This window comes from Truncatella angustata, assembly GCF_020726525.1.
Source record: "Truncatella angustata strain MPI-SDFR-AT-0073 chromosome Unknown BKA67scaffold_1, whole genome shotgun sequence".
Lineage (NCBI taxonomy): Eukaryota > Fungi > Ascomycota > Sordariomycetes > Amphisphaeriales > Sporocadaceae > Truncatella > Truncatella angustata.
This window is the reverse complement of record NW_025763381.1, coordinates 2,623,388-2,642,311: the sequence shown is the minus strand read 5'-3', so window position 1 is coordinate 2,642,311 and position 18,924 is coordinate 2,623,388. Positions and strand designations below refer to the sequence as shown.

Here is an 18,924-nt window from a genome sequence, read left to right as displayed (position 1 = left end):
TCGCTATCTACCTGCGCTTACTCGGAAAAGACAGTATATATGCAGACTTTGGTACGATAGAAACCATCCTCATCTCAAAACTCGTGTGTTGCAATCAGTGTTCTGTGTGTAACACCCCCATTCCGCCCTAATACATGTTCTGTGCTAAATTCCGCAGAGTCTTCAGTCCCAACCGCAGTCAGATTTGTCAAACATGGCATCCCTTGGGTACAATCATTTCAATTCACCATGCTTCTCACACTTGCACGCTGGCTATCCGCCTGTGTAGCAACCTATCTCAGCTTCTCGTCGCGAGCCCACTGGTCGTCTGTGTGTCCGTGTAGTGTCTGGAGGTAAGTATTGAACTTACAGACACTTTGTAGCGCCTGTTCGAGGTGACCCCATGTGAGAGTCTCCCCTTTGAAGATGGCCAGTTGCCTCGCTGTCGTAAACGCGTTTCGAATCTGCCGCCCATTCATGTCGTAACCTCTCACCAGCTCATCAAAGTGCCCCAGTAGGTCGTCTAGGTCGACATCCTCCTCGTCTGTCCGGAGCATATCAAAAAAGTTTTGCCAAATTTTCCGTCGCGAAGCAGATGTCAGTGGATCATAGTGTAGTGCAACCTGTATACGAGATGTGAAGGCAGCATCAAAGGTGCCCACCCTGTTGCTCGTGAGGATGAGGATACCGTTATAGTATTCTAACGTCCGAAGGAACACTGTGCCTGTTAGTCGCAGGGATCGTCAATTGTTCCTGAAATATGCTCTACCTGAAACGAGACTATTTCTCTCCAAGTCTGCCAATGAACGTTCTTCGAGGAAGACATCTGCTTCGTCCAGAAGGAGAACTATTTCAATTAGTCCTGGTAAATGAAGTCGCATATGTAGACTAGGGTTCAGCCTACCACAATTCCATCTTTTCCCTAGCATTAGGACCGTTTCCAGGTATTCTTCAACTACCTCCGGCTTTGTTCCTATATCGCCACATGTGACACTATACAACGGCATTTGTGCAATCTCAGCGACGCTATTCCATATTAGTTAGTTTATAATCGCACAAAAGAAAATCTATTAAAATATCACCTTTCTATATTTGTGTTAGTCTTAGTTCTCTCAATGGCAAATCCATCAACGTACCTGCTGTCAAAGTCTTGCCGGTGCCTGGAGGACCATGGAGCAGCATGATCAAACCGTTTCCCTTGCCGGCAATGATATCATCTCTCATCATGTCTAGTAGCTTTCGCTTGTTTGACTCCCGCGGCGACGCACGAACCATTACAAGTGATTTGACTAAATCTTTCGTCTTTGCGGGCAGGACCAGTCGCTCAAAGGCGTCCGTGTTCCATTTGACCGGGCGGATGTTGTCGACTAGAAGTAAGCCTGCCATGATTGTTTAGTGATAATTAAAAACATCGCATCATTTAATGTGAGCTCGTGGGACGTACTCCACTCTTTTTTGTTAAAGGAGAAGGCATGAATTTCTGGCGGAAGAACAAGCGAGCAGTTGCTTTCAAGTGTCTCCAGGGTATGTGGAATCGTCTCTGGCCACCTATCTAACGGGACTTTTGCCACATCTTGAAAGACAAAATTCTCTGCAGTTGGATGCATTTGACCTGAGCTACAGAATCAGACAGATGCCTTGAATACTGAGTATAGGCCAGAAGCGCGAGCAGGGTGCTCCAGGACGTGCTTACGGTAAGTTCGATAGTCAACCATCCACCGCGACTCGTTCGTCTATATATTGGTTACAATCTCGTTTGCAGGACCCGGTCGTTGCTTACTCACATAAAACTGATCGCCTTTGCTGTCCCATCCTGCATACGCTACGAAACTTTGGTATCTTAGACTCCAGAACTTGGCGCCGCGCGACTCAAGATGTCGTAGTTCTTCTGCGATCGCGAATCTAGCAGGAAACACTTCCAGGTCGCGAATTTGGACAACTGCCTGTAGTGGTTTTGTTATATCTAACGTTATGTGCTTCCGACTAAGAGCGCCTCCGTTGAAAGCCCAGTGCCAACACTCCAACATGAAGCCTGTGCCACCGATCCTTGGCCACGCCCGTAAGACTTGAGCTTTCAATATCCCACCGGGCTTAGACACGACCACATCGTTCGGGCAGAAAAGCATCGTGATATTGTGCGAATGAATAATCCCTTGTGCAATGGATGAATCAAGCTCACGGAATCTATCTCCTTGCGTAGTTTCAATATAGTTCATGAGTGCCAATAACTGGATTTTCGCTTGACCCTCAACTAAATTAAGCATATTGGCCAGCTTGTGGCGATGATGATAGAAAAATACCGGCGTGTATTCGTTTGGCTCGTCTTCCCTTTCGCCCTCACTGTGGTTGCTGTGGCCATATGATGAAGAGTTTCTGGGATAGTAGGCTGCAGAATCTGATGTGCACTGGCTAATGCTGTCCATCATGTCCTGAAGAGCGCTCGAAACCATGCCAATACTCTCATCGTATCTGACGCCGGTATCTGAGACTGCTTTGCTCTGGGAGTGATCCCATCTCCCTGCATCACTGCATCGATAATATCTGAAGACAATGAATGAAGTGTTGCCTGACTGTTTGACGAATGCAGCAAGGTTAGCGATCCTAATACTGGAGGTGAGATGTACTTCAGGACAATGATGGAATTCGGATTCGATTCCAGTTTGCGATTCCGCCGCCCAGCTTGGTGCAGTTGAGAACAACTTTCCTTCTTGTGCATGGAAACTAGAGGAGCAAATAACTTGGTGCACAACTTGTGAGTGAGCTTCCCACCATGAAGGCCACTGTGTTAGAGGAGGTATACTTGTTTTGGACAAGGCCTCTTGAGTATCGAAGTCTCTTCGTGTCTTTTTCGAGTCCACCTCGACTGAGTTAGATGGCTCACTCGGCAAAGTCTGAATTTTTGTAAGCTTGAATTCTGGTAACATGCAAGGTAGCCTAGCCCGGAATATACTGCCTCTACACTCATCTCAGCGGCAATAAAGCTAGCGGTAGACGCACATTTAAAGGAAGGAGTGGCTGTGAAAGCAGCTGAGTAGGCAAATAAGTAGACGGTTCAGGGGTTCGTTCATATCTTGGCCGCTTCATTACTTGTTCCGTTGGCAACTCTAGTCTGCCAGATTGCTGAATAAGCTCCACAAATTCCGGCTCTGTGGAAGCTGTTGGCTCCCCGGCGCCCAGCTGTCTTTTCTTCATCTCATGTGGTGCACTCGGCCAAGCAGTTCCCTCCTTCGGTTGTTGTTGTTGTTGTTGTTTATCTAGATCTTGTTTCTGTCTAGCCATCGTAAGGCGTTTCTTGTTCTGCTATTCCCAAAGCATCAATCGCATCTGTAGCTCAGCTCGCCTTATATCGCTGAGTGATTTAGCCTGCGCTTGGAAACTTCGGTAGCTCAATTTCGTCTCATCAGAGGTCGAGACACCCTTTGCTTTTGAACCCAAGCTAGCAAGAGCTGCAGACTCCTGCGCAGATACCTCTCCTGAGAAGTCCTGGAATATCGTCGAGTGAGTCTGTGTACTTCTTGCAGTAAAGATGCCAAATGATCCTGACATTTCAACTGCACAATGTGATCATATGGCAAGATATGATTGCTGAAGGAGTTTCACAAAAAAGGGCAGGAAACAGAAGAAAAGCTGCGGTCGAGAAAAGCGGCTGAGATCCCTCGTCCTGCATTTGGACCCTAGTGCGGAGCCATGGTTGCAGCCTTATACCTGTTGGCTCACCAGAACTCAACCAAATGGAGGACTGGGACGGTTCTGTGGGGGGAGGGGGTTGTCCTCATGTTTGAACAGATATAACCTAGCGATTCTATATCGCCCGATTGGACAGTTACGCGCATCTTGCCTTGGCAGAGGTTTTTTCAGGGGTGTTAGATGGCGCGGCTCTCTTACCGGAGTGATTGGCTCAATTTTATCACACGATATGCACGGGTGTCGCCGGCAGTGCACTTTAAAATCAGCCTCAAAACACCACCACCAAGGCAAATGGGGCCTTCGAGAGCTATGTGAACATGTGTGACACTACTTTCCAAATGTTCAACCTTGGTGTCTCTTGCATTTCTTTTCTTCTTTCTGACGAGGGTCACCCCCTTTCTGGTGATGGATGCTGATGTGGAGATGGTCTTACTCCCCGGCATGTCAGCTGGAAATGTTGACGAAACCGATTCCATAGAGAGTTGGTTTGAAACTTCTTCAAGGTAGGTAGGCTGATTAAACCTATATTAAAACTATCATATATCATCTATGCTCATTATAACATCTCCCCACCTATAGTAGCCCATCCGAGTATTCCAAACAGGCATACGAGTCAGCCAAAATATATTTCCTCGAGCACTTGGGAGCCGATGGAACGGCGCGAGTGTTGATAGAGCAGAATCATTCAATTCTTGATGTCCTAAGGGTTGTCAACGACGCCCGGAAACGCTATCATGTCAAACGGAACTCAAAAGCGTCTAAGTGGCTTGCCCGTGTTTCTGAAAAAGTAGCACATTATGGCACGGTGCTCGACGTGTTCGTCCAGCACCATCCCGAATACGTCTCCTTGGTATGGGGGACCTTCAAACTCTTGTTCAGCGTAAGTGTTTAGGTCTCTAACCAAAAGAGCATCGCCTCCGCTAATTGTGGAGAGGACATAGGCAGTCTGTAACCACGAAACACAGGTGAAGGAATTAGCCAAGACATGCACACAAATTGCCAACATCCTTGATCGAGCTGAGATCACCTTGAGGCTTTACTCCTCAGAAAGACTTATGGGGGCCGTTTCAGAGCTCTACGTCAATATACTGGAGTTTCTGAAGCACGCTGTGAAATGGTACGCAAAGGGTCGGCTTGGGCGAGCCTGGACCGCGATCGCTAGACCCTGGGAGCTTGGCTTTCGCGATTATGTCCTTGAGATCAAGGCCGTCTCTAAGAGAATCGAAGGCGTCGCCGAGGTCGCATCGCAAGCAGAACTCCGCGCCACACGCCTGGAGACGAAACAGGTTCGGGAGGAACTTGCTTTGACCAAGCTTCAGCTAGAACGATTGTTGCCCATGATGGAACGTAAGTCAATCATGCCTTATGTTTTTCCTTCAATATCTGATGAAGCTCAGAAATATACTCTCTGCAGAACCAGCTGCAGGTTGACTACTCATCGTCAATGGGTGCAATACAAAGGGTGGAGCATAATCAGATATTATCCCTGCCCATTATGGCGCATCTGCCCACCCCAGGCCAAGCCATGAACTATTGCCGCTCGATTCGGAACAGGAGAAGACAGCGATACCATCTTGCGGCACCCACTGTACGCCAATTCGAGGACTGGTCCAGAGGAGCCGCATCTTCCTTCATCTTCACCTCTGCCGCCAATGGCCAAATCTCCCGGGATTTCCTGGTGGACTCCGTTGAGATGATCAAAAGCTCGCAGCGCTCAGTAGTCTGGGTAATGAGATACGAAAACTATTGGGAGAAACCACTTACCTCCATCGACCTGCTTAAAGTCCTCGTGCTGCAGTGCCTACAAATTAACCCTAGAGTCTTGCGGACAAGCCCTTTTCCGCCGACGGTGGCGTCGTTCCTCGATGCCGTTGACGAGCACGACTGGCTGTCGATCCTGAACCGAACGGTCATGGGATTACCAATGCTTTACGTCGTGTTAGACGCGGATGTAGTCAATGCCGCCGTGAATCGCGACAAAATTGCAGCCACCAGGTTGCTAGAGAGTTTCACACGTATTGCGTCTTCCACATCTGTCAAAGTCGTCGTGGAGAGAACTGCGGTAGACAGAAACTACATTCGCAGGGCATGGAATGATCGTACGTGGTCGGATGCCCGCATCGACGGTGGCGATGGGAAGAGAGGACCGAGCACCAATTTCTTTGTGCAAAGACGAACACAAAGGCGCAGGAGGCGATGATCATACCATATTTTCTATTGTTTAAAAACTAAATTATAGTCTGAAGTTAAAACAGTGAGCTGTGAAAAGGAGTTATATGCAGTTGAAGCAGGTATATATCATCATGTCTTGTAAAGGAGCATACCACAAGGTCAAGCCCGAAAGATGCTAATTTCATACACCAGAGAGTTGAATTGCTCATTTTTATCGAAGGTTACATGCTCGTGGTTGATACGTACGGTTGCAATAGGGGACACGGGACTTTTATGAGTTTACAGTGAACATCGAGTAATATATACACCCCACCGAAAAGGTGTTTGTCGAGGGTGTTTTAGGCTGTCCCAAAAAGAAACGAGAGAGAGCAAAGGACCCGACAGCCCGAACCATGATACACGCAGTCTGAATCGAATCATGAACGACTAGTAACTCGAGCAGCATTCCACAAAGCTTGAAACGGTCCACTCCGCTGAAGCAGATCAGTTGGTCGTCCCTGCTCGATTACCGCGCCATTATCCATTACAATCACACGATCGAAATCAATGATCGTGTCGAGCCTATGAGCAACGGCCACCACCGTATGTGTCTCGAATTCTTTACGGAATAAATTGCGTATGCTTGCCTCCGTTTCGTGATCGACGCTATACCATGTACTGTCAGCTATATACGTCTCATGGGGCAATTTCAGTGATTGGCTGCAACTGACCTGCTCGTCGCTTCATCAAGAAGCACCACGCAACCACGATTTCTTCTAAGAATTGCTTTGCCAAGGAAGAAAAGTTGCCTTTGTCCTTGGCTCAACATATCCTCGTCCATATCGGCATCGAGGCCTCCATTCGACTCAACAGAACCCAATAAGTCCAATTTCAACAGAACCGCAAGGATCTCTTCGGTGCTGAATGTATCGTGGGGATCAATGTTCTGGCGAATAGTACCGGGCAGGAAGAACTGATCCTGCGATATGATATTGAGACGAGAACGGACCTCTTCTCGCGGCAGTGCTGTGATGTCCAAACCGTCAATCAAGATGGATCCGGCCGACATATTAAGCATTCTGGCCAGCGTGAGCAGAAGTGAGGATTTCCCACTATTCGTAAGATCAGATAAGGGAACTCAAACAACAGCTATTATGACTTACCTGCCAGTCCTTCCAACTATACCGACATTCTCACCCGCCTTGATTGAAATGGATACATCATCCAGAGCCTTGGTTTTATTCTCAGCGTATGAGGCGGAGATAGAATTAATTTCGATGCTACCATGGGCTGGCCATTCTTGAGGTACAACGCTGATTTCCCCAGGAAGATTCTCGTCAGGTGTACTTTCGCTGAACTGTTTGATCCTTGCAACCGCACCGATAGATGTTTCAAGTGACGTCCACCATAGGATCAGCATCCTGACAGTTTCTGCGAACGTAATGAGCTGAACCAAGGACACGCCTGTGAGCCCGACCGAGACAGAATCCCGTAACTTGACAGCGAGGCCGACGACAAGCAAAGCTAGCGTTGCGACTATAAAGTCTAGCACGAGTGTGAGCCAGCGTTGTACCATGAGGAGCAGATAAAAGGGCTTTTGTGCCCGGTCGACGAGTTCGTGGTTTCGATCAATTGCTCTATTTGTCCAGTTCATAGCTCGAACAGTCAAAAGTCCGGCGAGGGTCTCGAGGAACTGAGTGCTGTATGATATGTCAAATTAACTGGCTATATGGAAACTGCCTGCGACGAAACTCACTACACTGGGGCTTTTTCTTCCAAATCCAAGAATCTCAATTGCCGGGATGTTCTCAGGTACGCTTTTTGGAGAAAAACGAAAGTCGCAAGCAGAAATGGATAAGCGATGGCCAGGTACCAAGTGGACGAAGCAATTAGCACTGCTTGACCAATGCAAGTGAGGAGATCTGTTGGTTAGCATTGTTTAATCGAAGGGTATCTCGAAGTCATCACATACTTTGGATGGTGACGAGCATCCCCAATGGTAAGCTCCTGTCAACCTCACCAAGGTCCTGGGAGAATCTGACTTTATGAGTATCTGGGGCACAGAAAGCTGCTCGAGCCATACCTTGTTGTGAGGGAACCGGTATCAACCGAGACAAACAATGATAATGGCGCACTGTATCACGATTAGCAACGTAGTTGAGGATCACCAGCTCCAGACCTACCGAATGACGACTCTGAGTAGCCTTTCGTGCAACTCCAGACCTGATTTCGTAACAATTTTGACCATCACCAGCCTAAAAAAGTGTTAGACCACCAGCACCACTCATACTCGTGAACTTACCAAGTCAAGAGGAAGAACGCAGCAACAGCCGCCATCTGAAGTGCAGCATAGACTCCTAAATAGAGGCCAATACTTTGGTTACCGCCGGCCGTACTAGCATCAGACCACCACTTCAGCCATACCGCTATCATAGTTGTTAGTGTTGTCACGAGCATATGGGTGCATCAATGTTGCAACATACTCGGAAACGTCTGGAGGAACGCATTCGAGAACTCTACAACAAGCAGAATCGCCGTCAAGCCCAACCCTAAGGAGGAGAAATAAAACTGATAAACGGTATTGTCGCCTAATTGTCTCCGCTTGTCGATGGGCTCGGACTTTTTCGCAAGTTGCAATGCTCCAGTTAATAAGGCATTCTTCTCGTCATCAGACGCTGCGATCTCTTCCACCTCAGTCATGCGAAATTTGTTACCCTCGAAGATGCTCTTGACGTATCCATCACGTATGGTAAGCTCAGTAGGAGACCCCAATTCCGCAACACCTCCATCTTTTCCTAGTACCAAGATCTGGTCGGCCATATGAAGTGGGACAGCTGAAAACGGTTAGATTTGAGATCAAGTAGTCAGTGTCCATCTAACCTGAGTGAGTCGCTAAGATAATGGTCGTTCCCCATTCTCGCAGGATACCGCATTTATGGCTGAAAAGGCGATCACAGACTGTATTCGCGGTATGGTTGTCTAGTCCACTCAGCACGTCATCGAAGATCGCAATCTCAGGTCTTGAGTATATCGCTCGAGCAAGAGCCTAGATAATTAGTGACCGTCAGAGTATGTGGAAGGACTATTTCAGCTTACCACTCTCTGTTTCTGGCCGCCACTCAGCGATAGGCCTTTACTCCCAACGAGCGTCTCATCGCCATCTGGAAACCGAGAAAAGTCTTTCAAAAGATCGCAAGCATAGGAAACCTTATGATACAATTTTGAATCGTAATAGCCATATCCGACGATATTTTCGCGAACAGTCCCATTCTAAGCTCTGTAAGTAGCCGACCAGAGATGTCCTAATGGAGCCAGAATTTGACTCACATATATCCAAGGACTTTGGTCGCACCACGATGTACGAGCCTGTGCCAGCATGACATCTCCACTCATACCCGTACATTCGCCAAGAAGCCCTTTTAGCAATGTGGTCTTCCCAGACGCGACTGCGCCAACCAGAACCATGAACTGGCTTTTCATTACCACGAAATTGACGTGTTTCACAAAGACGGGGCCCTCGTCCGACCAAGTAAAAGACGCGTCACGAAGCCTTATGTGAACACATTCGTGAGGTTCGGATGTGTTAGGCTTGTGTGGCGGTGGAGTCATCATCTCAATTTCGTCATCCATAATACCAAGGGCGTGGTCGTTTTGGCCGCGGCTTAATCGTATACCTGGTTTGGAAATGGTCGTTTGGGAGCCATTGGAGAGCTTTGAGCGTCTATCTTTCCGGCCTGGCGTGCAAAGATACCGTTGTATACGCTCAAAGCATGCCAACGATGATTGTAGGTTAATGATCGTCTCAAAGGTTCCAAAGAGTGGTGCTGCAAGAAGTATTATAAGGGATAAAGATGAGAAAAGTGTAGTAGCCTCAAAGGTTTCTCCCGTCCTTGCTGATACGATTGCGAATACGGCGAAGGCAGCAACAGGAGAAACTAACACTGGTACCTGAGCTAAAGCCGCCGTACAAACCATGATCAGTCTGAATGGTTTTGCTGCTTTCATTTCATCAACTCGCATTCGAGATATCGATAAAGCAAGCTCTTGAGCAAGACCGGACATCTTGACACTCTTCATATGTCCCAGCATCTTTGAGGTTACACCTGTAGATATTAGTATCCTTGTTGTAATGTGATTGACTCTATTGCATACCGATTCTTTTCTGCACCTTCTCAAACCATGCACCCTGAGAAGCTCGGGCTTTCGGCGACACATATATTGTGAGTACTAGGGAAAGAAGGCACACTGCTACGGGTGCAGCAGCTGCAGGGCCAATGAACACGCTTAAAAGCCAGGTGGCGACAGCAACTTGGACAACATCGGCCCACAAGTCGTGGAGTTGTCGGATAGCTCGAACGATCGTGTCAACCTATGCTTCTTAGCAAGCACAATCAAGTATGTTTCTTGGTATGCTTACATCTGTGCTCATCAAAGTCACTGAGGCCGAGTTGTCAGACGCTGCTATGGAAATCTCAGTGGTGTGTTTGAAAATTACTGCGATCAATAATCCTCGGAGCATAGTTGCCATCCGGAACGCTTTGTGAAAGTAGAAGGCAGACGAAATTGCCATGCCGATGTATACTAATCCATATGCTGCAATAAGGCCATAGCCGATGTTGAGTGATTCGTCGGCTTCTTGAAGATATAGCAGGAAACGATTGAGAAGTAATGGCTGGCAGATTGTGAAAACGACCAAGATTGACCGAGCCGGAATCGCGGACAAGATCGGCCATACCAGCGTTCTCGTACAGACTATGATGAGTTTGTACTTGCTATTGTGAGTATCTGTAAGACGATGAGTTGAAGCTTGGCTACTGGAATATCCAATTGTTCAAATACGACGGACCTTGATCCCAAGAACTCCAGAACCTCTCACAGAGCACAGCTGCTAACATGTCTTCTTGCAACTCAAAGAGATCACTCGGTCTCAGTAGTTGCCGGAAACCACTAGCAAGCAAAGAATTGACCCACCAAAATACACCTCGATTGAATATACCACTAGTTTCCTCGGGACTGTGTCTATTCTGATTGTCCACCAACCACTCACGCTTCTCTTTGGCTTCCAGAACGAGTATGAGCCCTTTTAAGACAAATTCCATCGTGAAGACTATCCGAATAGCTGCTGGCATGGTAATTAGCCATGTTGTACGTAATGTAGCAACATCTAGTATCAGCGATATAAACATGTAAGTCGTGATAGTTGTAGATGGCTTCATAGACTTTGAGTGTTCGTTGTAGGAAAGCGCCAAGCCTACTATGCCCGCTGCGAATGACAAGCAATACGACGTTATGGCGGCTGTCTTGATGGCACCAGAGCTTGGTGTTGTAGCCCATATAATAAGCAATGCGAGGTGGCATGCCGACCACAAAGATAAGGTGGCCTAAGTGATCAGTATGATTCTTGGAAAGTCTTCGGGAGTCTGAACTCACAAGCTTTGCATATTTGACGGAGTTACCTCGAATGACTTTCGGAAGCTTGTACAGATACCGAATTCTAAGAGGAGCAGCAATTAACAGAATGATAACAGGAATAATAGTGAAAATGTATTGCTCAAACACGAAGGTGAAATCGAAGTTTTGTCGGCACCCCTGTACGGCAGGACCAAACCGATCATCTCCGTTCGGAGAGCATACTGAAGCCAACGAAACATTCATTTTAAATGAATTTCAATGAACATGACAACCAACTAGTAAAAGGGTTCTAAGAACAAGGGCCCAAGGGAATTTATAACGATCCAGGAAGCAAATCATCCAAAGTATCCGTACCTGCATCTGGTAACCCTAGCAATTTTTACGCCATGCCCAAAATGGTAACCAAGCACTTTGACCGTGATTCGCCGATTCGAATGCAGGGCCCACTAGATTTGAGACGGCGAAATTTGGAGATTCTTGAACAGTGATAACATTGAGTATAACAGTCTGATTGGTATGTATTTCTATGCGGCAAGATACGAGTAGCTGAGATTCGTGCCTCGAAGCAGCGCGCACTTGTGGCGGGGATGATCATAGGATCCATCTTACTTGTATGGAGCTATCCTTTTTGCTAGTAATGATATGTAGGATTCATTAGCGGTCGTTGGCACAACTGTGTACACTATTGCCATTGCTACCTCAAGACTGTGACCGGAATAATCTTTGAGCACGTCATGGCTGTCTTGCGCAATATTTGCAGCACTCTTCCGAACACGTTTCATTTTCGCAATGAAATATTGGTGCTGTATTGCAGTATGAAAGGCAACCTTATATTATCCATAGCGTGAACAGGCTAACCTAGTGAAATTGATCTTCCCCGCGGACAACTTGGAAACGAACCGTGTTAACTTCTTGAACGTGACATTCAACGGCGCCACCATTACAATATCACCGCGCACATCATCCCCCATCGAAACATAGCTGAAAGTCTGCTGAGCTGCCTTGTTCTTGCCCTTATACTCACTTTAATCTTACATTCAGTGTGCTAGGCTTCGTACTCACTGTCAAGTACTTAGGAACTCATCGCTGGGACAGTGATCTTCTCAATAAACCACTAAAACTACAATCAGTATAGGTATCTTGGTATAACTCATTACACCAGCCAGTATCGACCAGAAAAGAACCTACAGTTTTACCTCCATCGGACGTAGTTGGCTCTGTGTACACTCCACCGGATTCTGCATAGATCGTCGATCCGTAGTCTTTATCTGCAGCCTTCAGTACGATAGTGGTGTTGACATAGTACTGCGGCTCAACGGTCCCACTGCCCTCAGCGCCGTTGTAGTCCTGAATCTCGATAGCTGTATTCCATAATGTCGACTTCTGCTTGGAGACCTTGGTGTAAGTTGACAAGAGCTCGCCTGTGGCGGCATCGTTCATGGTTTGCGTCCACGAATATGTCGAAATATCTGTAAGTGTGTAGTTGAACACAATTCCGTTCTCATAGTTGGCGTCGGCTGTTGTCTCTTCTCCAACGAACTGCGTCGTTGTTCCGGAGGAATCGAGACCGTAGACCTCGCTTGAGACACACCACGTTGAGTCGGCATCTGTTCCGCTGCACTCGCTCAATCCAGTCGGATATGACCCAACGATGGACTGGATGAGATCATAACCGTCGCCATTGACGCCTACACCAATCCATGCAAACATATAGCCCTTCTGATCAGAGGGCATCTTTCCGGGGTACATTGTCGATGTGGTCGAGATAATCTCGGAACTGGTTTCCTGGAAGCCGATAATGGGACCCCAAGTCACGTCTCGTCTGCCCAGCCTGGCATGAGCTGCAGCTGTCGAAGCCGCCACGAGGGCGAGGGAGATGCAGATGTGCATTCTAAGTTAGGTGGTTGAGGGAACAAACGTGGAACGTCAAGAGAAAGGAATGAAGAGCTTCTTCTTACCTGAAGAAGAAGGATATAGAAAATAATAAAATGACAAGTCTCTCATCGTGAACTTCAACGTGGAACACATGGCTATTTTTGAAGTGCTTCATTGATTGAGGAATTGCAGACCGGGTAGAAGTGCTAGATGAGCCAGGATCGTAAGCTAGTAATGTCGGTGGATACTCCGTATTTTATATGAAACTGAAACTCCACAGAAACAAGAATATCTTTTCTGTATGAAGCGATCGAAACCAGCTCAATTGATTAGATTATTTTACAGAGCCGGAACGGGTTTAGTAATGCATATTTACGGATCAGCGAAATTGGTTTACTTTTGAAGAGCCCGAAAAATGAGGCGGTATGAGGCGCCATATGGTCAGACCGATCAGGAGTAAACACGTCTTCATTAGACTAACCGCAAAGCAATGCGATAGAACAAAGATTAGTATTCTTAATAGCTGCGCGACTGAGGTCCTTCATCACGAGTGCCGCACCTTGAGCTTCTGTAAACCAGTAACGTGTACAGTATTAAATGGCTTCAAAATATTAAACATGTCTCGACAGGCTTTGTTACATGAGGTATGGATACGAGGGTAACAGTCTCGGAATCTCGCCCGTTAAAAAACGAGACGCCAGACCAGCCCGTGCTACACCGAGCCTCTACACGTCGCCCTCATCATTGCTGCGCGGGACATGCGGATGTCGTTAAGCCGAAGACGTCACTCCGGCATACAAAATAGCAAGCCTACCCAAGCTGATCCTGAAGTCTAAGTATATTTTGTGCTATTAGGTCAAAGTGAAAATAACTCAATAGAAAAGGTAAAGCGTATGGTCTTCACAATGATGTTAGCACGCGAAGACCTGCTTTACTGTGCCGTTTCTGAAGTTGTCTCTCTGTTAGAATTGTTAGTAGCTATTGCGATGTGCATCTGAGGGTGGTTTGAGGAACCGGTCGAGGATCCAACACGAGAATCACTTACGATGTCCACAATACTGGCATATGTTCCACAACCTAACACGACGAGGCCAACCACAAAAGCTAGGGCGCACAGCAGCGAATGGACAAGATTTTTCCTGTCATACCACCGCCCCTGCTTGATCATCTTATACCACATCAGTGCAGGCAGGTAGAAGGAAAAGCCTGACACAAAGAGTGATGAGCATAACGATAAGAGGTCACTGAAGATGGGGATAGCCTCAGCGGTTATGAATGCTAGGATCGTAATGATGGTAATGATGGCTAACCAAGTTATCCATCCTTTCGGTGTGTTGACGAATCTTGTAATCGAGTGTCGGAAAATACGCCCATGAATATAACGCCCAGCCACTGTTATGTTGATGGATCCCGAAATGAAGATCACCGGGAGAGCAACTCCAAAGGCAACCCTCGAGGTCATATCGCCAGCAGAGAGTAGTGCAGGTGACTGAACATCAACACCAACGAAGGCATAGACAATCGCACCTGTCAATGTATAAATGATGATTTCGATGATGCCAAGTGCCCAGATAGACTTGACGTAGTCCGCTGGCTTCTTAAGTTCGTCCATGAAAGTAAATTGGCACATAGCAAAGCTATATGCGAAAACGATATTCGTGATGGCTACGAAGCCCTCGATGAATGTTGTCCCGGGTTTCGGCCAGGCGGACCAGGTGCTCTCGTTGATCATCTCCTGGTGGGACCGAATGCCAGTCGCAACCATGGTGATGCCAATAGCACCCAAAATCGAGGCGAAGTCGATATAGCCGAGTATGGCCTGCTCAGTGAAGGATGGTGGAATGGCAAGTAGTAACAGGATGATAGCAGATACCACACCAAACGCCACGGAACAGACACCACTCTCAGTGATATGCGAGAATGCGATAGTACCGGTCAAGCAATGCGACCCAACAAGTAGAATTAGTTCTACAACAAACATCGCACTGCCAAGTTCGAATCCAAATCTGCCATATCGACCGAACAAGAGTCCCATTGCAGCACCATAGTGATCCACGGTTGGAAACTTCAATTTGACTAAGCCGATAATGTGGCTTGTGTAGATGGCCAGGAGGCCCATTCCAACACATGCAACCACACCAGCCACCATGCCGAGCGTTGCAAACGCAGCTGGGAGACTCAAACTTCCCAAGGCGATGGCATTGACGATTAATACGACCGTAAGTCGTTTCCAGCCCAGTCGGCGGAAAAAGGCTTCACCTGCTTCAGTCTTTTGTCGTTCTGAATCTGAGTAGTCTGGTACATCGGAGATCTTCTCCTTGCTGGCGCTGCCCCGTGCTGCGTTTGCTCCCTGTAAAATGCCACGATGCCCGCTCACTGGCTCCGTAGCATCATCATCGCTACTGTTAAGCTCTTTCTTAGGCAACCCTGAGGGGTACGTAGTTGTGCTGGCCATCACGGTGGTCAAGCCCGTGTTATGGCAAGGAGGAATGCTCCACAAAACCAGAATCGGTCCCAAGGTCAGAATCAAGTGATAACAAGTTTATACCCTTTCCGGTCAGAGGTTATCAAACAGTAAAGCGATCTCGAAATCAATAATGCATATAGAACTAAAAGGAGTGATTAGCGACATAGTTTGTTATGCCATTAACCATTCTTTGTCAAGCTAAGAAAAATCTGGCGAGTGGGTCTCGGGCCGAAGCTCTCCAGCGGGTCAATATCGTATACAAATGCTGCGGAATCGGTCTTCAACTATAATCGTAAGATCGATGAGTCAACTGCTGTCAAACATCAGTGATGATGTTCTGCGCATTGCCGCTGGCGCCCGAAGCCCTACGTGATTGCGAACCGTTTCAGCTTTCAAGGACACGAGACGACCTGGTGAAGGGCGTCAGTCTCGTTGTATGCCCAATCCTTTTCAGCGTAACTTGTTAGTTGTATATACCAAAGCGGTACACTTGAATAAGGAGAACTTCAGAACTTCATCATTGCTCCGGAGGTTTGCATCGGTGACTCTTGTAATAGCTGCTAGGCGAACTATTGGTCCGTGCCCGTGATGGGAAAGTTTGTTTCTAGAAAGGATCGCCTGAAGTCGGATTTTCATCTTCGAGACTTCGGAAATTCTATAAGACATGGAAGTTCAACCAACCTGACATGAATGAACTGCATTCATTGCCCATACGTAAATGCTTACAATTACCAAGTATAGGAACGGCATCCAGAAAACCCACGGATTCACATACAGAATGTCGCAACTGATTTGTTGGTGCCAACGACACAAGACAAATTCCTCCCACATGAGCCTGAAGCTTGTACATAGTAGCAACGGGACCGTGCCTTACTTTAGCCAAACTCACCTGTCATGTTGGATTCGCTGGCGGTAATACAAAGTACAATTGCTGATTCCTGTAGGACTGAACTTAGTTCTCTAGTCGCAGCCAAACATCGTTGACAATTCCATCCTTTCCCGTGGTAGCACAAAAGAAAGCGGTCTCGAGGCTAACAGGTATTATTGAAACAATCGTGATCGCAAATACCGCCATGACTTTGGCCAATGTGCTGTGTAATGGCACGGCCTAGACGCTTCCAATTCTTGTAGGGCTCTCATTACGGAAGCTAATGCGTGCTCACAGGGTGGAGGCTGGACACTTAACAAAATTTTATCATGATCAATGGGCTCGTTGAACACATTAAAAAGTCGTTCACAGTTTGACGTGAAATGTTTCTGGGCGCCGCAACCCACTAACCTGGCGGCAACAGATCAGATGTTGGCATGTTTCAAGACAAAGAAAACCGATCTGCCGCCCGAAGTTTGTCTTGTTTGGTTGGCTCAGCGTGGCTGGCAAGGATAACGGGTCACAAAACCTGGTTCTTGCTCCACTGAGACCCTATGACGCACAAAGTCAAGGGTGCCTCAGGACCCTGCAGATACCAATCATACCCTGACCCACTCGACTTTCTCTTTCGAGCACAACCTTCGTCATTACTTCAGCGCCAGAGAGACCTTTTCGATGTACAGACCGACGCTTCGAGATGCGCCAAGAGGGCGGTCTAATCAACAATGAGAATTAAGCAACGGTGTGTTGGCTTAACAGGCCAGGATAGCCTTGGAATGCGTCCCAGCCGGTTTTTCTTCGACTCTTGTAGTCTGGGGGTGAATAATGCCGTTGCATCATGCCGTTCAGCCCTGTAACCTGTAAATCGCTTTGCTTTATATCTACCAATCTCTGTTGCATCATCTGTCATGGTTTTTTGTCTACCATCCGTATCACGTAGCACTATCAAGACACTCGCCCGCTTAAAAGATCTCAAAGAACCGCATCAGCTTAGCCATTCATTCCTCGTCCACATTGCATTCTGGTAGGAGGTATCAACACACCATCGACAAGATGAATCGGTTTTCGGTATTGATACCACTCATACTCTCCATTGCAGGCTTCGTGCTTGCAATGGTATCACTCTTCGCCGGCTCTAAGCCTGGGCAGTTAGAAGACTTCCACATTATCGCTGTAGGTTCAACGTTGGTCCCTTGACTAGGTCTGATTGGCCTAACAATAAGTAGATTAACATGTCCAATTTCGGTCATGACCTCGTGCCAACGCCAACTACTGGTGGCTCGGAGCCAACAACAACAGACAGCAGTTGGGAAGGCTTCTTTACCAGCGTTGTAGCCACCATCGCTTCAGAAATTAGTGACGAACTAAGTGACATTGAGGACGACATCGCCGACAAATTGTCCGCCGAGCTCGGGATCTCACAGTGGTATTCACTTCACATTATGACTGCTTGCGAAGGAAACTTTGCTCCAAATGCAACAAACCCGGGTGCATGGTACAACACAACGAACTGTACATCACAACAAGCAGGCTTTCAGTTCAATTTGTCCCAGGTGCTCGACCACGAGATCTCCTTGGGGCCCCTTGACTTGAACACTGCAGACCTTCCCATACCCGATGAGGTTTCCGATGCGATCAAGTACATCAATGGTTTTCTTTTGGCCATCTTTGTCCTGTTCTGCATTGGTGCAGGCTTCGCCGGTCTTTCGTTCCTCGGCAGTGTTGCAGCTCTCACCACGGGTACATTGGGCAAGACACGAGCAGGTAACGTGAAGACGGGCTCGTCAAGAGGAATGGCCCTCATCAACGCGATATTTTCTGGCTTGGCTTCTGCGGCACTTTTGGTCGGTGCTGCGATCACAACCGGTGTAGCCAAGAAGGGCCAGGCCGAGATTAATGACAAAGGCAGCGAAGTCGGGATCTCCGCTAACTCCGGAACCAAGTTCATCATCATTACTTGGGTTTCATTTGCGACCATGTTCGTCGCGCTTCTCTACTGGATCGTTGCCGGTATCAAGGGACGCAAGTCCCCAGCACCTGAGGGCCGTCGACGAGGTCCTGGAAGGTTCCACCTCAGACATGAGAAGAAAGTCCGCTCGAGCTACGAGTCCTCCTCGGTCTAAGCTACCAACTACGATCACTACACACCACCAAATGCAGCTCTGGTGAGAGCTTTTTTGGAATAATTGTGCATTTCTATGTTTAATGTACGGATACCTATAGCGTTTGCTTTTTCAACTCAATACCAGAATGCCACCCACGTCTTTTTCGAACATGGCCGGCCCATCATTAGATATTAGCTCAGACTTCTAAGAATTTGAAGCTACTTGCATTATTGCATCCTAATCTTGAGCGTTGAGCGTTGAGTGACTGAAAACTAGCTAATCACTCAGGGCAACCACAACTCACGATAGCGCCTCACTAACTCCTGGATGCTCCACTCATCAAGCGCGACTACCTAGCGCTCGGCAGAGATAGAACCAGT

At 47.5% G+C, this 18,924-nt stretch overlaps 6 protein-coding genes across 6 annotated transcripts; 2 read left to right on the top strand and 4 right to left on the bottom strand.

The window, feature by feature from the left end:
• Nucleotides 1-166: 166 nt before the first annotated feature.
• BKA67DRAFT_24619 (uncharacterized protein) lies at nt 167-3,559 on the bottom strand. Its single transcript, XM_046095714.1, has 9 exons — nt 2,977-3,559; nt 1,764-2,870; nt 1,673-1,712; nt 1,424-1,591; nt 1,116-1,358; nt 1,062-1,065; nt 884-1,005; nt 749-826; nt 167-697 (listed from the first exon to the last, which is right to left on the bottom strand). Exons 1-9 carry the CDS (start codon nt 3,256-3,258, stop codon nt 273-275), a joined length of 2,469 nt encoding a protein of 822 aa, XP_045963815.1. The 5' UTR covers nt 3,259-3,559; the 3' UTR covers nt 167-272.
• A 239-nt stretch (nt 3,560-3,798) lies between these two features.
• BKA67DRAFT_24628 (uncharacterized protein) lies at nt 3,799-5,951 on the top strand. Its single transcript, XM_046095716.1, has 4 exons — nt 3,799-4,169; nt 4,246-4,546; nt 4,608-5,013; nt 5,064-5,951. Exons 1-4 carry the CDS (start codon nt 4,072-4,074, stop codon nt 5,864-5,866), a joined length of 1,608 nt encoding a protein of 535 aa, XP_045963814.1. The 5' UTR covers nt 3,799-4,071; the 3' UTR covers nt 5,867-5,951.
• A 303-nt stretch (nt 5,952-6,254) lies between these two features.
• BKA67DRAFT_508604 (P-loop containing nucleoside triphosphate hydrolase protein) lies at nt 6,255-11,472 on the bottom strand (the record flags this gene model as incomplete). The annotated part of the gene is made up of 16 exons (XM_046097169.1): nt 6,255-6,483; nt 6,549-6,929; nt 6,981-7,517; nt 7,574-7,739; nt 7,790-7,854; nt 7,901-7,951; nt 8,001-8,072; nt 8,138-8,243; nt 8,301-8,651; nt 8,698-8,863; nt 8,914-9,087; nt 9,145-9,920; nt 9,970-10,186; nt 10,235-10,602; nt 10,664-11,198; nt 11,248-11,472. 16 exons carry the CDS (start codon nt 11,470-11,472, stop codon nt 6,255-6,257), a joined length of 4,419 nt encoding a protein of 1,472 aa, XP_045963813.1.
• Nucleotides 11,473-12,301: 829 nt separating this feature from the next.
• On the bottom strand, nt 12,302-13,119 carry BKA67DRAFT_652906 (uncharacterized protein; the record flags this gene model as incomplete). The annotated part of the gene is made up of 2 exons (XM_046106252.1): nt 12,302-12,343; nt 12,418-13,119. The coding sequence occupies 2 exons, from the start codon at nt 13,117-13,119 to the stop codon at nt 12,302-12,304; spliced, it is 744 nt and encodes a 247-aa protein (XP_045963812.1).
• Nucleotides 13,120-14,015: 896 nt separating this feature from the next.
• Nucleotides 14,016-15,559, bottom strand: BKA67DRAFT_529822 (transmembrane amino acid transporter protein-domain-containing protein; the record flags this gene model as incomplete). Its single annotated transcript, XM_046099138.1, has 2 exons — nt 14,016-14,063; nt 14,150-15,559. 2 exons carry the CDS (start codon nt 15,557-15,559, stop codon nt 14,016-14,018), a joined length of 1,458 nt encoding a protein of 485 aa, XP_045963811.1.
• A 1,933-nt stretch (nt 15,560-17,492) lies between these two features.
• BKA67DRAFT_529821 (actin cortical patch SUR7/pH-response regulator pali) lies at nt 17,493-18,562 on the top strand (the record flags this gene model as incomplete). The annotated part of the gene is made up of 2 exons (XM_046099137.1): nt 17,493-17,612; nt 17,666-18,562. The coding sequence occupies 2 exons, from the start codon at nt 17,493-17,495 to the stop codon at nt 18,560-18,562; spliced, it is 1,017 nt and encodes a 338-aa protein (XP_045963810.1).
• Between the last annotated feature and the right edge of the window lie 362 nt (nt 18,563-18,924).